This window comes from Triticum urartu, chromosome 2, assembly GCF_003073215.2.
Source record: "Triticum urartu cultivar G1812 chromosome 2, Tu2.1, whole genome shotgun sequence".
NCBI lineage: Eukaryota > Viridiplantae > Streptophyta > Magnoliopsida > Poales > Poaceae > Triticum > Triticum urartu.
The window spans coordinates 735,232,190-735,248,984 of record NC_053023.1 but is presented as its reverse complement, the minus strand read 5'-3'; the positions used below and the strand labels follow the sequence as shown (position 1 = coordinate 735,248,984).

Here is a 16,795-nt window from a genome sequence, read left to right as displayed (position 1 = left end):
TCCACAAAAAAGCCAAGAAAAGCAGTGGTGCTAGGTGGTAACCACAATGAATTCAGACGATACAATTAGTCTTTCTTGAGCAAAAGGTTTCCATCCCAAAATGGAACCACAAGTCAGGTAGTGCAATTGACTACCTGCTCATTTTTATTTTCTTCATAAAGATGCCCTCTCGACTAATGTTCGCAGGGACAACGGATTTACCAGCACCGCGGGCTATCGAGAACCGCAGGCGTATATGATAGTAGATCACTAGTTTTAGTACGAGCTCGCATGCTAAGTTTAAACAATGGTCCACATGAAGATTATCTTCAGTCTTTCAAAAAATGATCAGTAAGCCATGCTTAAAAATGTCTCTTAAAAACGTCTCAAAGCCAACATCGACACTAAGCTTGAACTAACCAGCCGAGGGGACTCCCAAGCATCAGCATCGTAGCATGCATCTCCCTTTCAACCTAGAAGTATCATCATCTCCCTTTCGACCATAAAACTATGGTTATTTTCTAAGTTTAAATATGGGATGAATAGAAGCTCGGTCAATTTTACACTTGACTCACTAGCGACATGTTTGGTAATTGGACCCTTTGGTGTACGGGGAGCTACCCCCCCCCCCCCCCCCCCAATTTTTTTTTCTAGTATTGAATTTTTTTCTTTACCCCCTTATCTATTGGCCAATTAGGCTAGAAAATCAAGAGAAGTTCTTAGTTCCATAATACGCTTTTTTTGTAATATCTATCTCAATTGCGCAGTTGATATTGAAAACCAAAAGCGCACCAAGCTTTGATTTGGTTTTTTTGACTGTGATAATTTGCAGCCAAGAATGCCAACAGAGGAATATGGCATGTCATCGTTAAACATGGCCCTTGTTTATTAATTGTTCATTGATGCACTTTTTGGCCATTTTCCATGAGCTGACGAAAACCGAACAAGTATGTATCCCCCAAGTGTCCGCTGGTCCTCCTGAGCTTGAAGGGCTAACTAATTAATGGACTTTTTGTTCCCTTAAAACAAGTTCACCGCCTGATTGCCCAATTGAAGTCGATCATGTGGTTGTCCTGACTCTTGAAGCTGAAGGCATCGACTGATTGATCAACATCCCCTTCGCCCTATCATGCAATCAGGTTAGCACATACTATAGATACATGGAAGTGTGCTTTAGTTATATTAGCTATATGATTTTTTAGGACCCATTTGCATTTGCCTCTCGGACTCCGAATTCTTGGATATGGATCTGGCCGCCAGAGTGGTTTTTTTAAAATACGCCTTAGTGGTTTATTGTCAATACGATAGTCGATCCCCCCCCCCCCCTTTAGAATTCTCGATTCATTAACTAATCATTCGATTGACTTAAGTTATAAGGATTATTATATGTGCAACCATATAGAAAAGTAATTTGATTGCAGCATCATATGTGCATATTTGTATAGAACAAGTTTCAGTTTCCATGTAGTAATTCATGATGAGAAAAACGAATAAACGAACTAGCTATAAAACTTATGCAAACATTTATCGGGAACAAAACATGCAACACGAACAAGATCAAAAGGAGATAATTGATCAGAATATGTGTCAGCGAATTTCTTACCACTAGTTTTCCATTAATTAATAACATGACAAGATTACACTGCAGAATTTGTTGTAAGTACAATGGGTGGTATTTTAAAAAGGAAACATATATATCCACCATGAATATTTCAAAATTCAGTGCGAGCTCCTGGAGATCAAGAACATACCAACGCTATGAATCAAAATTGATACTCGATGGAAGCAAAATGCGCAGAAACAGACCTAGGGCTCTTGGAATAACAATTATTAATCAAGTAAAATAAACAAAAGAAACTACTAGGTCTATCAATCAACATGTATCTACATTTAGATGTTACGGTAGTAGCAGAGCGGATCCCTTGACATACTCAAAGGGTGGGTTTAATGACGATGATAAAAATATCTCTGCCCTTGATGAAGATGGCACACAGTTCCTGGTAGTAGGCAGGTTGTGCTTGTTATAGGCGCCGGGTAGCTATCATCGTGGGGATCTCGATCCAGGGTCATGGGAGCATCAAAGGAATCATAAGGCGATGGATCAATCATCGAAGGAGGCAGCGGTGTCATGGCGAGAGGATCAACCGTCTGCACATCATCAAGCACTCACCAACATGAAAAATGTCTTCCTACAGAAGAGGAGTTTGAACCATCAGAGGAGGTGGTTGTAACATAGTTATATGATCAACCATTGACATTACCTTGATCTTTTGCACCATTGAAATGAAGTTGCGCCTTGCGCAAGAGGAGGTCGCTGCATAGCGTGTGCTGAGCCTTAACGAAGCCCCTTGAGGTGTGTGTTGACGTCCATGAGGTACTTCTCCACCATCCATTTGATGACGAGGGACATGTGATCGAGCATGTCATCAAATCCCCGATGGTCGTTGATGAAGAGGTCACTAAGCATGACTTTGACCTCCAGGTTGATGTTTTGTTGCCGGACTTTGTAAAACTTGTCCTTCTCCTTGTTGATCATCTCCTGGATGAAGCCTGCATCTTCCTTCTTATTCTTTATTTGCTTCGACTCGACCCTATTGTTGTACCGCTTCAGGATCTCGCCGGCTTCCTTCGGCGATGGCCAGAGCACCTCCGGTTCGGTCTTGCCGGGAAGGCGCAACCATATTCAAGTTTGGATGTTGCAGAGTATCGCAAGCTCTCGAGCCTTCTTCACAAGCATGGGTAGGCGTTTCGTAAGCATAGCATGCGCTTCACTTTGTGGGCGATCCATAGGATCTTAGCCTTCCCCCGACGAGCCATCACTTCTAATTGGTATATGAGGAGGAGGGGAAGGGTCAATTATAGCCATATTTCTTAAATTGGACGACCATAATCGATGCGCAAATGCGGATGGAAACACAGAAGTTTTTGTTTTTGGACGTTGATGCGTACATATTATCATTTACAACCAAACTTCTTCGGAGGCTCATAATTGATCAATGTTAGAACACTTTGTGTAAGGAAACACAACTGATTTTTTTCCCGAAAATTGATATACACAACCTCCAACGCAGAGCACACAAATGCTAGTTTTGGAATATTACCATGCATAAATTTAGGACAGTATAACCGAGCCTAATCCCAACGCTCTCACACCCTCACCTTTTCTGGCCGTCCGATCTCACACCAGGGTCATTTTGGTCATTGAATTGTATTTTATTCAACATTTACCGCTAAGTGGGCCGACTGTCCTAAAGGGTAGCTACCCGGGTGGAAAATTCGCTGCATTCTGGTTAATTGGGCCGTCCACCAGGTTAAGCCCACGTATCCATTCGACCCATCTCTCTCATGGTGCCTCATCAACCCTAACGGATGTCTACCGAGGGGATGGCAAAGACGCATGGCACAGCGGCTGCCCTATCCCCCGATGGCGGGTACACGTCCGACGCGCACGACGCGGACCGAGCACAAGAAAAAGGAGATGGTGGAGGATTCGCAGCCACTAACGTAGGTCCCAAACCAGTGGGTCGCCCGAATTCCCTGAGCGATCGCGTCGGCGAGTGGGTGAGTAGTATCGACGGCGAGAGCCTCTGCATCGCTGAGGAGGAGGACGTAGGTATCTATGACCAGAGCAGGACCTCATCGACTACGTGATCCGCCCTCGTCCCATCAAAGCCGGGGAGGCGTCAGGTTAAAGGCCACGGAGTCTACCTGGTAGAAAAGGGCGAGCGGCCATGTAGGTCATGTCAAGAAACGAGATACTTTTGGAGACAAACCGACTCTTGTTTGAAACTTATGATCCCCCAGTGTACTTACATTTTCGGTAGCATGTGCACTTCACAATTATATTAGTAGAAGCACTGCTTATATTAGTAATTTCAGTATATATTCTCCAATTCACAACGCTTGAACATTTTGATCAGTGTATCTTGAGAATTTCTTAGCTTTGTGATCGATCAACATATAGTTTAGAAGCCAAATATAATGTTATCTGAAGCTTTTTTTTTAGAAAAGGAGGATGACCCCCGGCCTCTGCATCTGGAAGATGCATACGGCCACTTTATTGATTATTCTCAAGGACCTTACAAAGTATTACAACAATGTGCCTGAATCCACCATCTTGGCAGCATATGCCACTACTCCTATTCAAAATGATGAAGGGGTGCTAGTTGGGCCACTACCCAAACCACTCACCTAAGCCTAACATCAAAAGCCGGAAGCCGAAACTCATTCAGAAGCCCCAGCCGAGCCACATACCGGATCTGGGACACAATCCGGGCAGACGCACTCGTGTGTCGTCGCCGCCATCTTCCACGGGTCCGTCTTCAGATCATATTGAGGCTTCTACCTTGTCTGGCCACTCTGCCATCGACGTCACCATGACGCCGGACAGCAACCTCCTCCTGCGCGAGTCCATCTCCGTGCATCGGAAGCCGAGCCTCCATAGCGCCATGCCGCCGATATCCGCCGCCATCAATGTGTGAGATGAAGCACCGCTCCACCATCCCCCTAGCCAACACTTACTCCAAAACGATGCCCCCAGGAGGGAAAGCGATAAAACGCCATCATCGTCTGATCCGGAAGACCCAGATCTAGGGTTTCCCCCAGAGCATCCCGAACCTGATGACGCAGACTGCAATGACGATGCCTCGACAAGGGAACGACATCTAAGACGCCGCCATCGTCCGCCATGACCGTAGTCGGCGCGATTTTCATCGGCAGTTGCTCCACCAGACGTGCGCCGCCGACGTCGCTGGTCCCTTCAACCGGAGCAAACTCCAAAACAATGCCCTAAAGAGGGACTACGACGCAAAAGCGCCGCCATCGTTCGATCCCAAAGAGATCTAGGGTTTCCTCCGGAGTTGCCCGCGCTGTCAAGGACTAGACAAGGGTAGAATCCCGCGGATCTGCCCAGCTGCCGATGAGTCGCACCCACCACCGTGCCGACGGCAGACCAGCGATCAAGACCCGCGCATGGGCATAGATCCGGCCGCGCCGCCGCGAACCGATCCGGTCACGCCGCCGCCGTCCTTGGCGGCCGCGACGCACCAGATCGCGAGACCTCCTGCCGCGGGGAAGCGAGGTCGCCGATGCGCCGCCATCCACAGCCTACCGCGCAGCCGATCTGCCGCCGCCTCGAACCGCCGGCGTGCGCCGCGCTGTGGTGCCCCGTCGTCGCCGCACCACACCTCGGAGCAGCCACGTCCGCCCGCGAAGAACTGCTGCACGAGGAGGCAAAGGGGGCCCCGCCGCCGCCGGCGCCGGCCGGGCTTCGCCCGGTCGCGCCCTGTGGCGGCGGCGAGGGAAGGGACGGGAGACGGGAAGCCTGCCGGTGGGGATTTGGGGGCGCCTCCCGGTCGCCTCGCGGGGGCGACTCGGGAGGGCACGTGAAGTTGATGTCCTCGCTTTATGTGTTATCTGAAGCTTATTATCTCACCGGTGTAATTAGCATACTGATGATTGTACTCTCCAGTTCTCCAGGCTTGAACATTTTGGTCAGTGTAAACTGATCATTTCTTAGCTTCTTCTAATTGATTTGACAATTAGATACTACATCGCCGCTTTTCATCAATGGTTTCACCGGAGCTAACATGGTTTGTTTCCTATTCTCAGACAAAGCTGGGATTCCATGGATGCCATGCAATACATGTACATATTTGATCATATCTCCTGGAACTGATCAACCTCTGTAGAAGAAACCAACAATGTGGAGCAATGCAATCTCTCTGCCACTTAGCCTCTCAATAGCCAGTATGGTAATAGCCAATTACACTCGAACCATAAATCTTAAGACACATGGTAAAATACTTAGCAAACAAAGTTATTTATTTTCTGCTAAACTACTACCATATAATTTTCCAATTTTCAGGAATGAATATTGTGTTATTGCATGAAAGCAATACAATAGGTACTATATACTAGCACCTAAATTTCTCAATGTGAAGCGATCTGAAACCAAACATGATTAAATTTGACAAGTTGTGTTTACTTCTTTCTTGGTGCTTGTAGGATTATTGTGATAGACTAAATGTAGAATTCTCTTGCGAGCGACGATATGCGTTATACAAATTTTATGAAGTATTTGTAGTGCCTATTTTATTTTCTCATATATATTGTTTTTCCTTAATATTTCTATTTTTTAGATGTTGTGGTAGGGGCCTTTGCGAGAGAACTTCTTTTAGGAGCCAAAAGTGGCGTCGATCAATCACAACATGTATCCATCAACCATCCTAGAAACTCCTACACTTTGAGACCCAAACATGAACCAGTTACAAGTCCATCAGACCTAAGAAAAAAGATCAACACACTGCTTTCTCGCAATCCAATCGGATTCCTCTCTTCAATTACATACCATGATTGTAAAACAAAGGAGACAAGCACGAGATGCAAGAAAGCACAATACCACTCCAAAGCATTGCAAACTATTATACAAATTACTTCATATCCCTAAAATCCATCAATGATCTAGTGATAGTTGTATAGGCATACTATAGGGCCTCGGCCTCCTATGTAGACGCCATGACTTCATGGTTTGTGCTCTCAAATTCATTTTGGTCAATTTTTTTCCTTGGCTAACTTACAAAATATAACCACACAATGTTGACGTTTGCACACAGTGTTGTGCAAAACAAAAACAAAGACATGATGTGTTTCCATTTGCCTCCGCTTTTGGGATTCGCCTAGCTAGGGAAACTGAATTGTTCCACGTGGTGTTAATATGTTTTTCTAAATTATTAATGAGCAGGGGAATTGGTTTCCTTCTAATAAAGAAGGACATATGTACCCATCAGCAAGCATGCCTCGGTACAATGCAGACATCCAATTTTCATACCCAGAGACGTGTTATTTCAACTCTAGGCAACTATGCGGTCGATTTAGTAAAGCGTCCTTGGAGAGACTTCTAGCTGGTACTCAAGCTGGCAATGGGGATTACCCAGGCAGGTATTAGACTCCCATCCCCGTCCGCACGACAGACCTCCCATGCGCATCTCCGTCCCCGTACCCATGCACGGGGATAAAAAAATTCCCATCCCCATCCCCGTCGGGTTTTTCATCCCTACAGGGAAACCCATCTGTGCAATCAACATCAACCTTCAATAGCATTGCAACACAATAAATGATATGTCGTGGCTAGGTTAGGGATTTCTTAGTGTTTTTTGGGCCAAAGGGGAGGAATGGATGGAAATTTGGATGGGTGAGGGCAGTAATTACCTATTGTCTACTAATTTTAGAGCCCACATATAAGGCCTTTATGGGTAAGGCGGGTAATGTTATACCATCCTCAGCCCCGTCTTGCGCGTTGGGTAAGGCATTTGACCCACCAGCTTCCCCGTGGGCATTAAAGTTGTTACATCCCCATCCCCTGATAGAGTAATTACTCATAAGAATGCGAGTAATGGTTAACCATTGCCAGCTTGACTTGGTACCCATGCAAATTAGTACTAGTAGCAGTCCTAGTAACTCATCACCAGAGGAAAAACAATCTAACCAGCGAGAGGACAAGAGAAAGCATAGATGTGCTGACCTCTAGCTGGCCATTTTGTCCACTCAAATTATTTTTTTAGTTTCTTTTGTCCTCTAGATATTGTTTTACTCTGGCTTCATCCACTCTCGGTCGTTTTTTGCCTGGTCTCTCTTGTTAGCTGCCTCACAATGTAGGGTTTTTATCATTTATGCCACTAGTTGTGTCTCACTACTCAGTTTTGCCATTAGAAATTACAACTGCTCAAAAATGCCATCGTTCTATGAGAAATTTGCTCAAAAATGCCATTAGATATCTCAAAAATGCCATCGGTCCATTAGATGTTTGCTCAAAAATGTCATTAGACATAATTATTGTTAGGTCAAACCCGTTGACCATGTTATATGATAAAAATACCCCTAGACTCACATGTCAGTTCTTTCTATCTCACAATGATAAGTGTGGGCCCCACTTGTCAGGACTAAGCAAGCGAATAATTTTAGAGAATAATAAGAACGTTGCTGGGGTTAAGTGGGACCCACCCTTTATTGTAGTGAGATAGAGGGAGAGCTGACATGTTGGTCCATGGGTATTTTGGTCATTATGACCTGGCAAACGAGATTTGAGCTGATAGTAATTGTGTCTGGTGGTATTTTTGAGCATGGCATTTTTGAGGAGTTGAAAAATGGGAAAACTGAGTAATGAGACATAGCCAGTGGCATAAATGATAAAGAAGAAACACAATGCAACTCTCACAAGCTTCGCCCGCAAAAAAAAAACACTCTCACAGGCTTAACCCCGTGCTAACCGTGGTAGCCATAGCCAATATTATGGTGTTTATTTGGAGTTGTGCGTGAGTGAAAGATGACACGGGCTGTGCCACTCCTTTGTACAATACGGTTTCCAAGTTTTGCAATCAGAAATGTTTGGCCTAAGACATGCGTACAAGGTTTACTTTTTCCAAAAAAGTTGAGAGAGCGCCTGGCAAATGCAGTAAAGTTGCATGGATCGACATGGAACTCCCACTGTCCCACTCACTCACTTACTCCCATATGTCATATGGTTTCATTTTCACGTGGAGAAGATAGCCATGCAACTTGGCTCCAAAACCGTCGGTTTCTTCCCTGTCTTCAGAGGTAAATGGCGCAAGCACACCTTGCTATGCAGGCTGCTCCATCTGACAAGGCTCTAAACCCATAAACGGATAGAAGATAGTAGAAGTAAGGACACGTGAAATGCATGGCTCCGGGAGGTTAAAGGCGCGAGCACAGCCTGCCATCTCGGACGCCACGTCGGCCGAGACCCAATGGGTCGATCCTACGTGTCGCGCCCGCAGCCAGTCGCTTACCGCACGTTCACATGGGCACTTCCAGCGCCAACGTGGCGTCGCGGCGCGTCGCAAAGGGACAGATCTACGTGCCCGGCCCACACGCCCTCACCCATGCAGGCCATGCTGCATTATTTCCAGATTTGCCGGCAACCCCATCCCGTGCTCCGCGTGGCCGGCTCGCCGCGCAGGTCCGGCCATCGATCCGCTGCCATGGCAGCGATCTGGAGGGAGCCACGGCGCAGAGGATCCCGCGGCGTCGCCGTCGGCTGTTGGCGAAAAGCGCCAGAAATATCCACCGTCGATGGGACAAATCCGTCCCAGAAAATCCCGTCCACGCCCTGTGATTGGCTGTGGAGGCGCCACGGTGGCTCCGGCCACGCGCCGTTATCCGCAGCCCGTGGTGCTCCTCCCGTGTATATATGCCGCCGGCGAGCGAGAGCTTACTCACCAACTCGCTAAGTACAGTACATCAGCAGTACACTACTCGCGGCGCACGCTCGAGCTCGCTAGCGACAGTCGTCCGTCAGAGCTCACCGTCATCCATGGCTCTCCAGCTCCTCCCCTCCACCCTCTCCGTCCCCAAGAAGGTAAGTAACACATGATCATCTTCGACGTCGATGTACATTGCTGCTGCATTTGGCGCCAGTGGTAAGATTCATGTTTTTTTTATGGATGCAGGGTAGCAGCATGGGCGCGGTGGCAGTGAAGGACACGGCGGCGTTCCTGGGCGTGAGCAGCAAGGCGAAGAAGGCGTCGCTAGCGGTGAGGACACAGGTGGCCACGGCGCCTTCGTCGGTGACGACGAGCCCGGGCTCGGCGACGGCGAAGCCGAGCGGCAAGAAGACGCTGCGGCAGGGCGTGGTGGTGATCACGGGCGCCTCGTCCGGGCTGGGTCTGGCGGCGGCCAAGGCGCTGGCAGAGACGGGCAAGTGGCACGTGGTCATGGCGTGCCGCGACTTCCTCAAGGCATCCAAGGCGGCCAAGGCGGCAGGCATGGCAGACGGCAGCTACACCGTCATGCACCTCGACCTCGCCTCGCTCGACAGCGTCCGGCAGTTCGTGGATGCGTTCCGCCGCGCAGAGATGCCGCTGGACGTGCTCGTGTGCAACGCCGCCATTTACCGCCCCACGGCGCGCACGCCGACCTTCACCGCCGACGGGCACGAGATGAGCGTGGGCGTGAACCACCTCGGCCACTTCCTGCTCGCCCGCCTCCTCATGGAGGACCTCCAGAAGTCCGACTACCCGTCCCGCCGCATGGTCATCGTCGGCTCCATCACCGGCAACAGCAACACGCTGGCGGGCAACGTGCCGCCCAAGGCCAGCCTCGGCGACCTCCGCGGGCTCGCTGGCGGCCTCAGCGGCGCGTCGGGCTCCGCCATGATCGACGGGGACGAGAGCTTCGACGGCGCCAAGGCGTACAAGGACAGCAAGGTGTGCAATATGCTCACCATGCAGGAGTTCCACCGGCGGTACCACGAGGAGACCGGCATCACCTTCTCCTCGCTCTACCCCGGCTGCATCGCCACCACGGGGCTGTTCCGGGAACACATCCCGCTGTTCCGGACCCTGTTCCCGCCGTTCCAGAAGTTCATCACCAAGGGGTTCGTGTCCGAGGCGGAGTCCGGCAAGAGGCTGGCGCAGGTGGTGGCGGAGCCCAGCCTGACCAAGTCCGGCGTGTACTGGAGCTGGAACAAGGACTCGGCGTCGTTCGAGAACCAGCTCTCGCAGGAGGCCAGCGACCCCGAGAAGGCCCGCAAGGTCTGGGAGCTCAGCGAGAAGCTCGTCGGACTCGCCTGATCTCCGGCCACGTCCGGGCAATGCATGCATCTAGGATGGGACGCCGATCGATGCTGAACTTGTCGCATTTTTAACGTTGGTAATTATCATTTTTACGCCTTTTTTAGAAACTCAATTACGCGGGAGAGGCCTTGCGAGTGTCGGCGAGAGTGCATAGATCTCGTGTGGAAGATGTACAATTTTCGGCCAACCATGAATAATAAAACCGCAGGCCTAATTGAGGATGACATATGTTGTGCTCTGGGTTTTGATTGATTGAGACATTGAGCTGCTTCTTTTTTTTATCATTTTATTACTGTACACTGAAAGAATCTATTCATTCAGGGTTAGCGAAACCTATTCATGGTTGTTTAAACATTTAACCTTAGAGAGGAGATAAAACAGAGCCTATGGTTCTGTCTACAGAAGCTATTTTTCCACAGAAAATCCAGAAACCCAACAACGTTGCAACAAATTGAGTATATTGGTTCAATATAGATGCAACAAATCCAGAGACACCTCCTGATTTGTCTACGTCTACTCAACACTGCAAAACACTATGTAGCTAGTTACTCGTTCGAGTGGTGCTATGCTCACTTGTGCCAGTGTTTCCTGAATGAAATCAGATATTATTGTAGATATTTTGTCTCTAGAATCAGGTGAGAATTTGAAATATATTGAATATACTGGCTTCGTGAACGCGATGCTTCTGTGTATCTTAGATGGATTATTTTTTGGACAAAGGTGTTGTTTAGATGGATAGTTGTGGTTTTAGTACCTTACACTGTTGGTTTATTCTTGCAGGAAATTACACAGATAAGAACATCACAAGTTCAGAACTAACATTGAAAGATGTTGCTCGGATGATAACGTTGCAAAGGACCCAGAAAAGGTTACATAACTTCCATTCTATTATGAATTACGATTATCAGTGTTGTAGCATGAGAAAAATGAGACCCTTCGCTGTTTATTTTTTATAGAAGTACCTGAGCACACATCGCCAAGTCCAGGTCTCGAACGCTGGTGGGCAGCGAGCGTACCCACGCTCTAGCCAAAGATGGACTAAGGGTCAGTTTGGTTCCTATCCTGAACGTTTGGCGCCTGGCCTGGGACCTCCCTGGGAGCTGCCTGGCTCTCGTTTGGTTGGCGTCCTGGTGACGAGGGAGTTGGCCTGGCCGGAGAATGTGGGAAAGTAGTTAGCCTGGCCGGAGAAACAAGAAAGCTTGATTAGCCTGGCCCAGGCAATCGAGTTTGGACGCCTGGGCTCGCCTGGCCAGTAGCCTGGATCGCTAATCACGGGGCTCGAGAAACGAACGGTTGGAAATGACTTAAACAATTATATTTCTGGACAGCAGCGACGGGTTAGCACTCACCAGGCTAGGTCGTGAACCAAACACATATAGCCTATACTAGCTTGACCAGGCAACTTCTTTACCTTTCTCAGGCGCATGCCAGGCAGCAAAATCTTCCAGGCGTGGCGCTCAGGGCACGAACCAAATTAGCCCTAATTGCTTGCTCAGTGGGCCATTTGTTGTTACTGGGTCGAATGCATACTACTCTCTCCGTTCCATAATATAAGAGTGTTTTTGACATTATATTAATGTAAAAATCGCTTTTATATTGTGGAACAGAGGGAGTATGTCCTAAAAGGAAATCCAGAAAGGAAAGATAGTCTAGAAAACAGCCCTGAACTTTAATATTGTCTAAATTTCAACAATGAACTCTCAAAACTAGAGAACTTTCAGCGCTTATCTCCTTGAACTAGTTTTCTATACTATTTTGACTGGTTTTAGAGGGTTGACCGCCTGGTCAGCAACCACGTCACCCAATAGCCCCTCTTTTTTTCAAGAATACGTCAATGGCATACCATATTTTTATAAAAAGCAGAATAATATGTACAAGAGCCCGAATGAGATGTGAACAAGTCGACGGGGGGACACACACCACACCTACACCCTAGAAATCAAAGGCTACTCTCTCGTAAAAGCATCTAAAGCTCCAGCACCGCCGAGACCGGCCTTCTTCCAATCCTCTATCTCCTGTTGGATATCATCTGTAAGCTAAGGGGGACCTCTGTCATGATCTGTTGTTGAAGACTCGTGCGTTGTGTTGCTTCCAGAGTGCCCATGCGATGAGAATCACGACAGAGTCTACAGATGTGATGCCCAGAATTAAGCTATAGTAAACCTCTACTAATGATGCCATGTCACCTCCATTACTGTTGCTAATCTCGCGTTAGTTCAAAACCGGTTCAAATCTAAATTTGAATTAAAGTCAAATGATAAAAGTTTTCAGACATTAAAACTAAAATGTTCTTTGTGTGACAAATAATCTCTAAAAAACATTGGAGGTGAAACCACATTTTAATAAATTATTTAAATGCACTATATTAAATAAAACATCTTAAACAATTAAATAAATGTCCTTTATTAGTTATAAAATATTAAACTATTTTAATTGGGGTTTAAACTTTTGTGGTCATGGTGTAATTAGTAAAACTAATAATATATTTTACAAAACTAAAATAAATTGATGAATGTAATAAAACAGATAGGAAATATATAAAAGGAAAAACTAAAACAAAACTAAATAAAAGTAACAACCCCCATGGCCACTAGGCCGCTAGGCCCATCTGGTCCCAACCCGACCAGACAGGCCGGCCCGCTCGCGCGCCTCTGGCCTACCTAGGCCGGCCTTCCCCCCCATAACCCTAACCCATCACACCCACTCCCCCACACGATCCCCTCACTCTCTCCTCCCTCTCGCCCCCAGTTTGGATCGGAGCCAGATCCCGCGCCGCCCCGCCACCTGCTCCGTCCCGCCGTCGTCGCGACCCACCACCTCAACACGCCGGACCCCATCACAGGATCGCCATCGTTCGTCGGTGCCCGGAACGCGACCGCCGCGGCCTGCCTCGTCGACGGCCACCTCACCGGGCTGCCCCTCGACGCCGTCGTCTCCGTCCTCCTCCTCATGCCCCGCTGCCCCGAACCCTACACCCCCCGTGAGCGTGCTCCCCCTTCACTCTCTCTCCTCGTCGTATGCCGCCGTCCACGTAGCGCCCCCTGGCCGCGCACCGGCGCCCTTCGACCACGCTCACCGCGAACCCCCGCGCGCGCCCGCATGCGTTGTGCTCACCTGCTGCTCTGCTACTGCTGCGAACTGCCGCAGCCGGCGCTGCCACTTGCCCGCGCTTGCCCTGCAGCCCCGCCACGCTGCTGCTGCCCCGCCGTGCGCGCGCACGACGCCACCCCTGCCTATGGCTGTTACTGCCGCCCCCTGCATCGACGACCGTCGCCCGGCTCCCTTTGATCTGCCCCAGCATCCACTCACTGCGCCGCTCTCTCCCTGCGCCGTTCGCCGCCCCCACCGCGGTTGCGCTCTGCCTCGCTGGCGCCGCGCCGCTGGCCGTGCCCGAGGCCAGCTCCCGGGTTCCCCCAATCGGGCGCCCAACGCCCGTTGCCCGTCTCCGCCCATAGCGCCTGGAATAACTTTAAGGTTTAAGGGATTGGATGCACAAGCAGTATTCCTGCTTAGTACTAGTGAAGGCTAGCAAAAGACTAGGAAGCGACCAGCTAGAGAGCGATAACAGTCATGAACATGCATTAAAATTAATCAACACCGAATGCAAGCATGAGTAGGATATAATCCACCATGAACATAAATATCGTGAAGGCTATGTTGATTTTGTTTCAACTACATGCGTGAACATGCGCCAAGTCAAGTCACTTAAATCATTCAGAGGAGGATACCACCCTATCATACCACATCATAATTGTCGGTGTCAAAACCGGCGAATCTCGGGTAGGGGGTCCCGAACTGTGCTTCTAAGGCGGATGGTAACAGGAAGCAGGGAACACGATGTTTTACCCAGGTTCGGGCCCTCTTGATGGAGGTAAAACCCTACGTCCTGCTTGATTAATATTGATGATATGGTTAGTACAAGAGTAGATCTACCACGAGATCAGAGAGGCTAAACCCTAGAAGCTAGCCTATGGTATGATTGTATGTTGTAGTTGTTGTGTCCTACGGACTAAAACCCTCCGGTTTATATAGACACCGGAGAGGGTTAGGGTTACACAAGGTCGTTTACAAAGAAGGAGATACACATATCAGTATTGCCTAGCTTGCCTTCCACGCCAAGTAGAGTCCCATCCGGACACGAGACGAAGTCTTCAATCTTGTATCTTCATAGTCTAACAGTCTGGCCAATGGAAATAGTCCGGCTGTCCGGAGGCCCCCTAATCCAGGACTCCCACAGTAGCCCCTAAACCAGGCTTCAATGACGATGAGTCCGGCATGCAGTATTGTCTTCGGCATTGCAAGGCGGGTTCCTCCTCCGAATATACCACGGAAGAATTTGAATATAAGGATAGTGTCCGACACTGCAAAATAAGTTCCACATACCACCGTAGAGAGAATAATGTTTTCACAAATCTAATTTGCTGACTTGTTTTGGCAACATGACATTAAGCCGTGGCCCGGTGATTATTCGAACCATTTCCTTTAACTAGCCCCGCACATAACGCGAGGCAGTTTTTTGACACGTCTCGTCGAAGAAGAGATCGGCCGTTTGGGACTTTCCTATAATCGTGTCCCCTTATTACGGGATTCTCATTAATAAGCAAGATAGCAGGAGCTCCGTGGCCCAAAGGTTCCTTTCCAGAGGTGTCCAAATTATGGCAACAGGAGTGGTTTTACATCACAGCTCCCAGAAGTGCCAAGTGGGTGGCTGCCCCTGCTTTCCGCTCAGGCCCTCCACCACAACTGATGTCATGGATTAGCAGAGGGCTGAGCTGGGGTCCTGCCAAGGATGTGCCTGTACTGCAAAGACGCATCCAAAATCTCTTCGAAGGAGATTTCAGTTTGATTATGGTAATGCAAGTCATGCTGGTTCGACGAATCCAGCCATGCAAACGTCGGCCTCTTCACATGTGGGAGTTCAACCCAGAAGGACCGCGCGCTATTCAGGATTTCCTCGGCCTGACGCACGAGGAGATGTATAGATCATTCTTCGGACCCCAGATAGAGTGTCCGGATACTACCGAGGACGTGGGCCTGAGCAGCAACCACACCGCCGACCAAGTAAGTTATCCTCTAGCCGAACACACCGTCTTTCATTTATCATGATGTCATTCTGAGAAGTCACTCTTTGACCAGGACTGGATAACAAAGGCGAAGATGATTCGGTGTTCGGCCCCCCTTCCTGAGGGTTTGGAAAATCCGGTACTAGAAAAGATGCTCGAGCTGGCACCCTGCCCGGAGCCCTCAAAGAAAGACAAAGGGGGGAATAATGAGGGCGAAAGCGGGCCTCCACCGCTACCTATTTCGACCGAGGGAACGAGCGCCTCTGTGAGGGAGGATAACTGAGGGGAGGAATTGGACATTCTCTCACCCCGGGGAAGGAAGAGGACTACCTCTGAAGATCCGAAAACTAAGGTTTCCAAGAGGGAGAAGAAATCTCCACCAGAGGGTCCTGCCTTGGAGGGTGCTCTTGCCGCACAAAGTCCGCGCAGGGATCAGCCCTCTAACGAGATGTAAGTAATTAAAAAGTACTTTACTAGTGAAGATATATTACCTTACCTCTAAGGAAAATAACCGAAGTATTTATCTTGCAGTTCGGATCTTTGCCTTTCTCAGCAGAGCTCGTCTTTGGGGGATCTTCTTCCGGAGATGATGGAGAGCGAAACGCCTCCCTCGGACTCCTCCGCTCAAGAAGCGGGCGACCTTGAAGTGTCGTCACGGAGGGCCTCTCCGGATCCGGTGAGGCCAGAAGATAATCCTATAGTCACCCGAAGTCCCCAGCGTCCGGCTCTCGAAGAGAGCAAACAGAAGAGTCCGGCACCGTATGGTATGCGGTCGGACGTACTGAGAGAGCTGTTGGAGTGAGCAGCCATCTCAGAAGAACACCATACATTGATGGGTACGGTGATGGAAAGGATCTCATCCGCCGAAAGCGGGTTGCATGATGCCTTTATGAGTCTACTGACGGGCTTTGAGGTACGTAAAATGATGTAGATTTGTGATGGTACCGCACATTTTTAGGTGTGCCCTGTGTAGATAGTAGCCCCTGAGACTCTGGTTGTCGCCGAGAACGGCGGCAAATAGAGGATCGTAGTCCCAGGCAATAACCATACCACTTGAATGTGCAGGTAGTGGGAGCTCCGGTGGCTAGCCGGACTCATGAGTTTGCCGAACTGAAGCGGCAACTGGATGCGGCGGATGCCGACATCGAGCTTGTTAACAAG

General features: G+C 48.9%; 1 protein-coding gene and 1 pseudogene across 1 annotated transcript; one reads left to right on the top strand and one right to left on the bottom strand.

Moving 5' to 3' along the window:
- Positions 1-2,236: 2,236 nt before the first annotated feature.
- LOC125538370 lies at positions 2,237-2,796 on the bottom strand (annotated as a pseudogene).
- A 6,397-nt stretch (positions 2,797-9,193) lies between these two features.
- On the top strand, positions 9,194-10,795 carry LOC125540302 (protochlorophyllide reductase A, chloroplastic). The gene is made up of 2 exons (XM_048703907.1): positions 9,194-9,355; positions 9,447-10,795. Exons 1-2 carry the CDS (start codon positions 9,311-9,313, stop codon positions 10,566-10,568), a joined length of 1,167 nt encoding a protein of 388 aa, XP_048559864.1. The 5' UTR covers positions 9,194-9,310; the 3' UTR covers positions 10,569-10,795.
- Positions 10,796-16,795: the final 6,000 nt, after the last annotated feature.

Coding starts and splice junctions, on each gene's coding strand:
- LOC125540302 (XM_048703907.1), top strand. CDS start 9,311: ATGGCTCTCCAGCTCCTCCCCTCCACCCTCTCCGTCCCCAAGAAG. Junction 9,356..9,446: donor CCCTCTCCGTCCCCAAGAAG/GTAAGTAACACA, acceptor TTATGGATGCAG/GGTAGCAGCATGGGCGCGGT.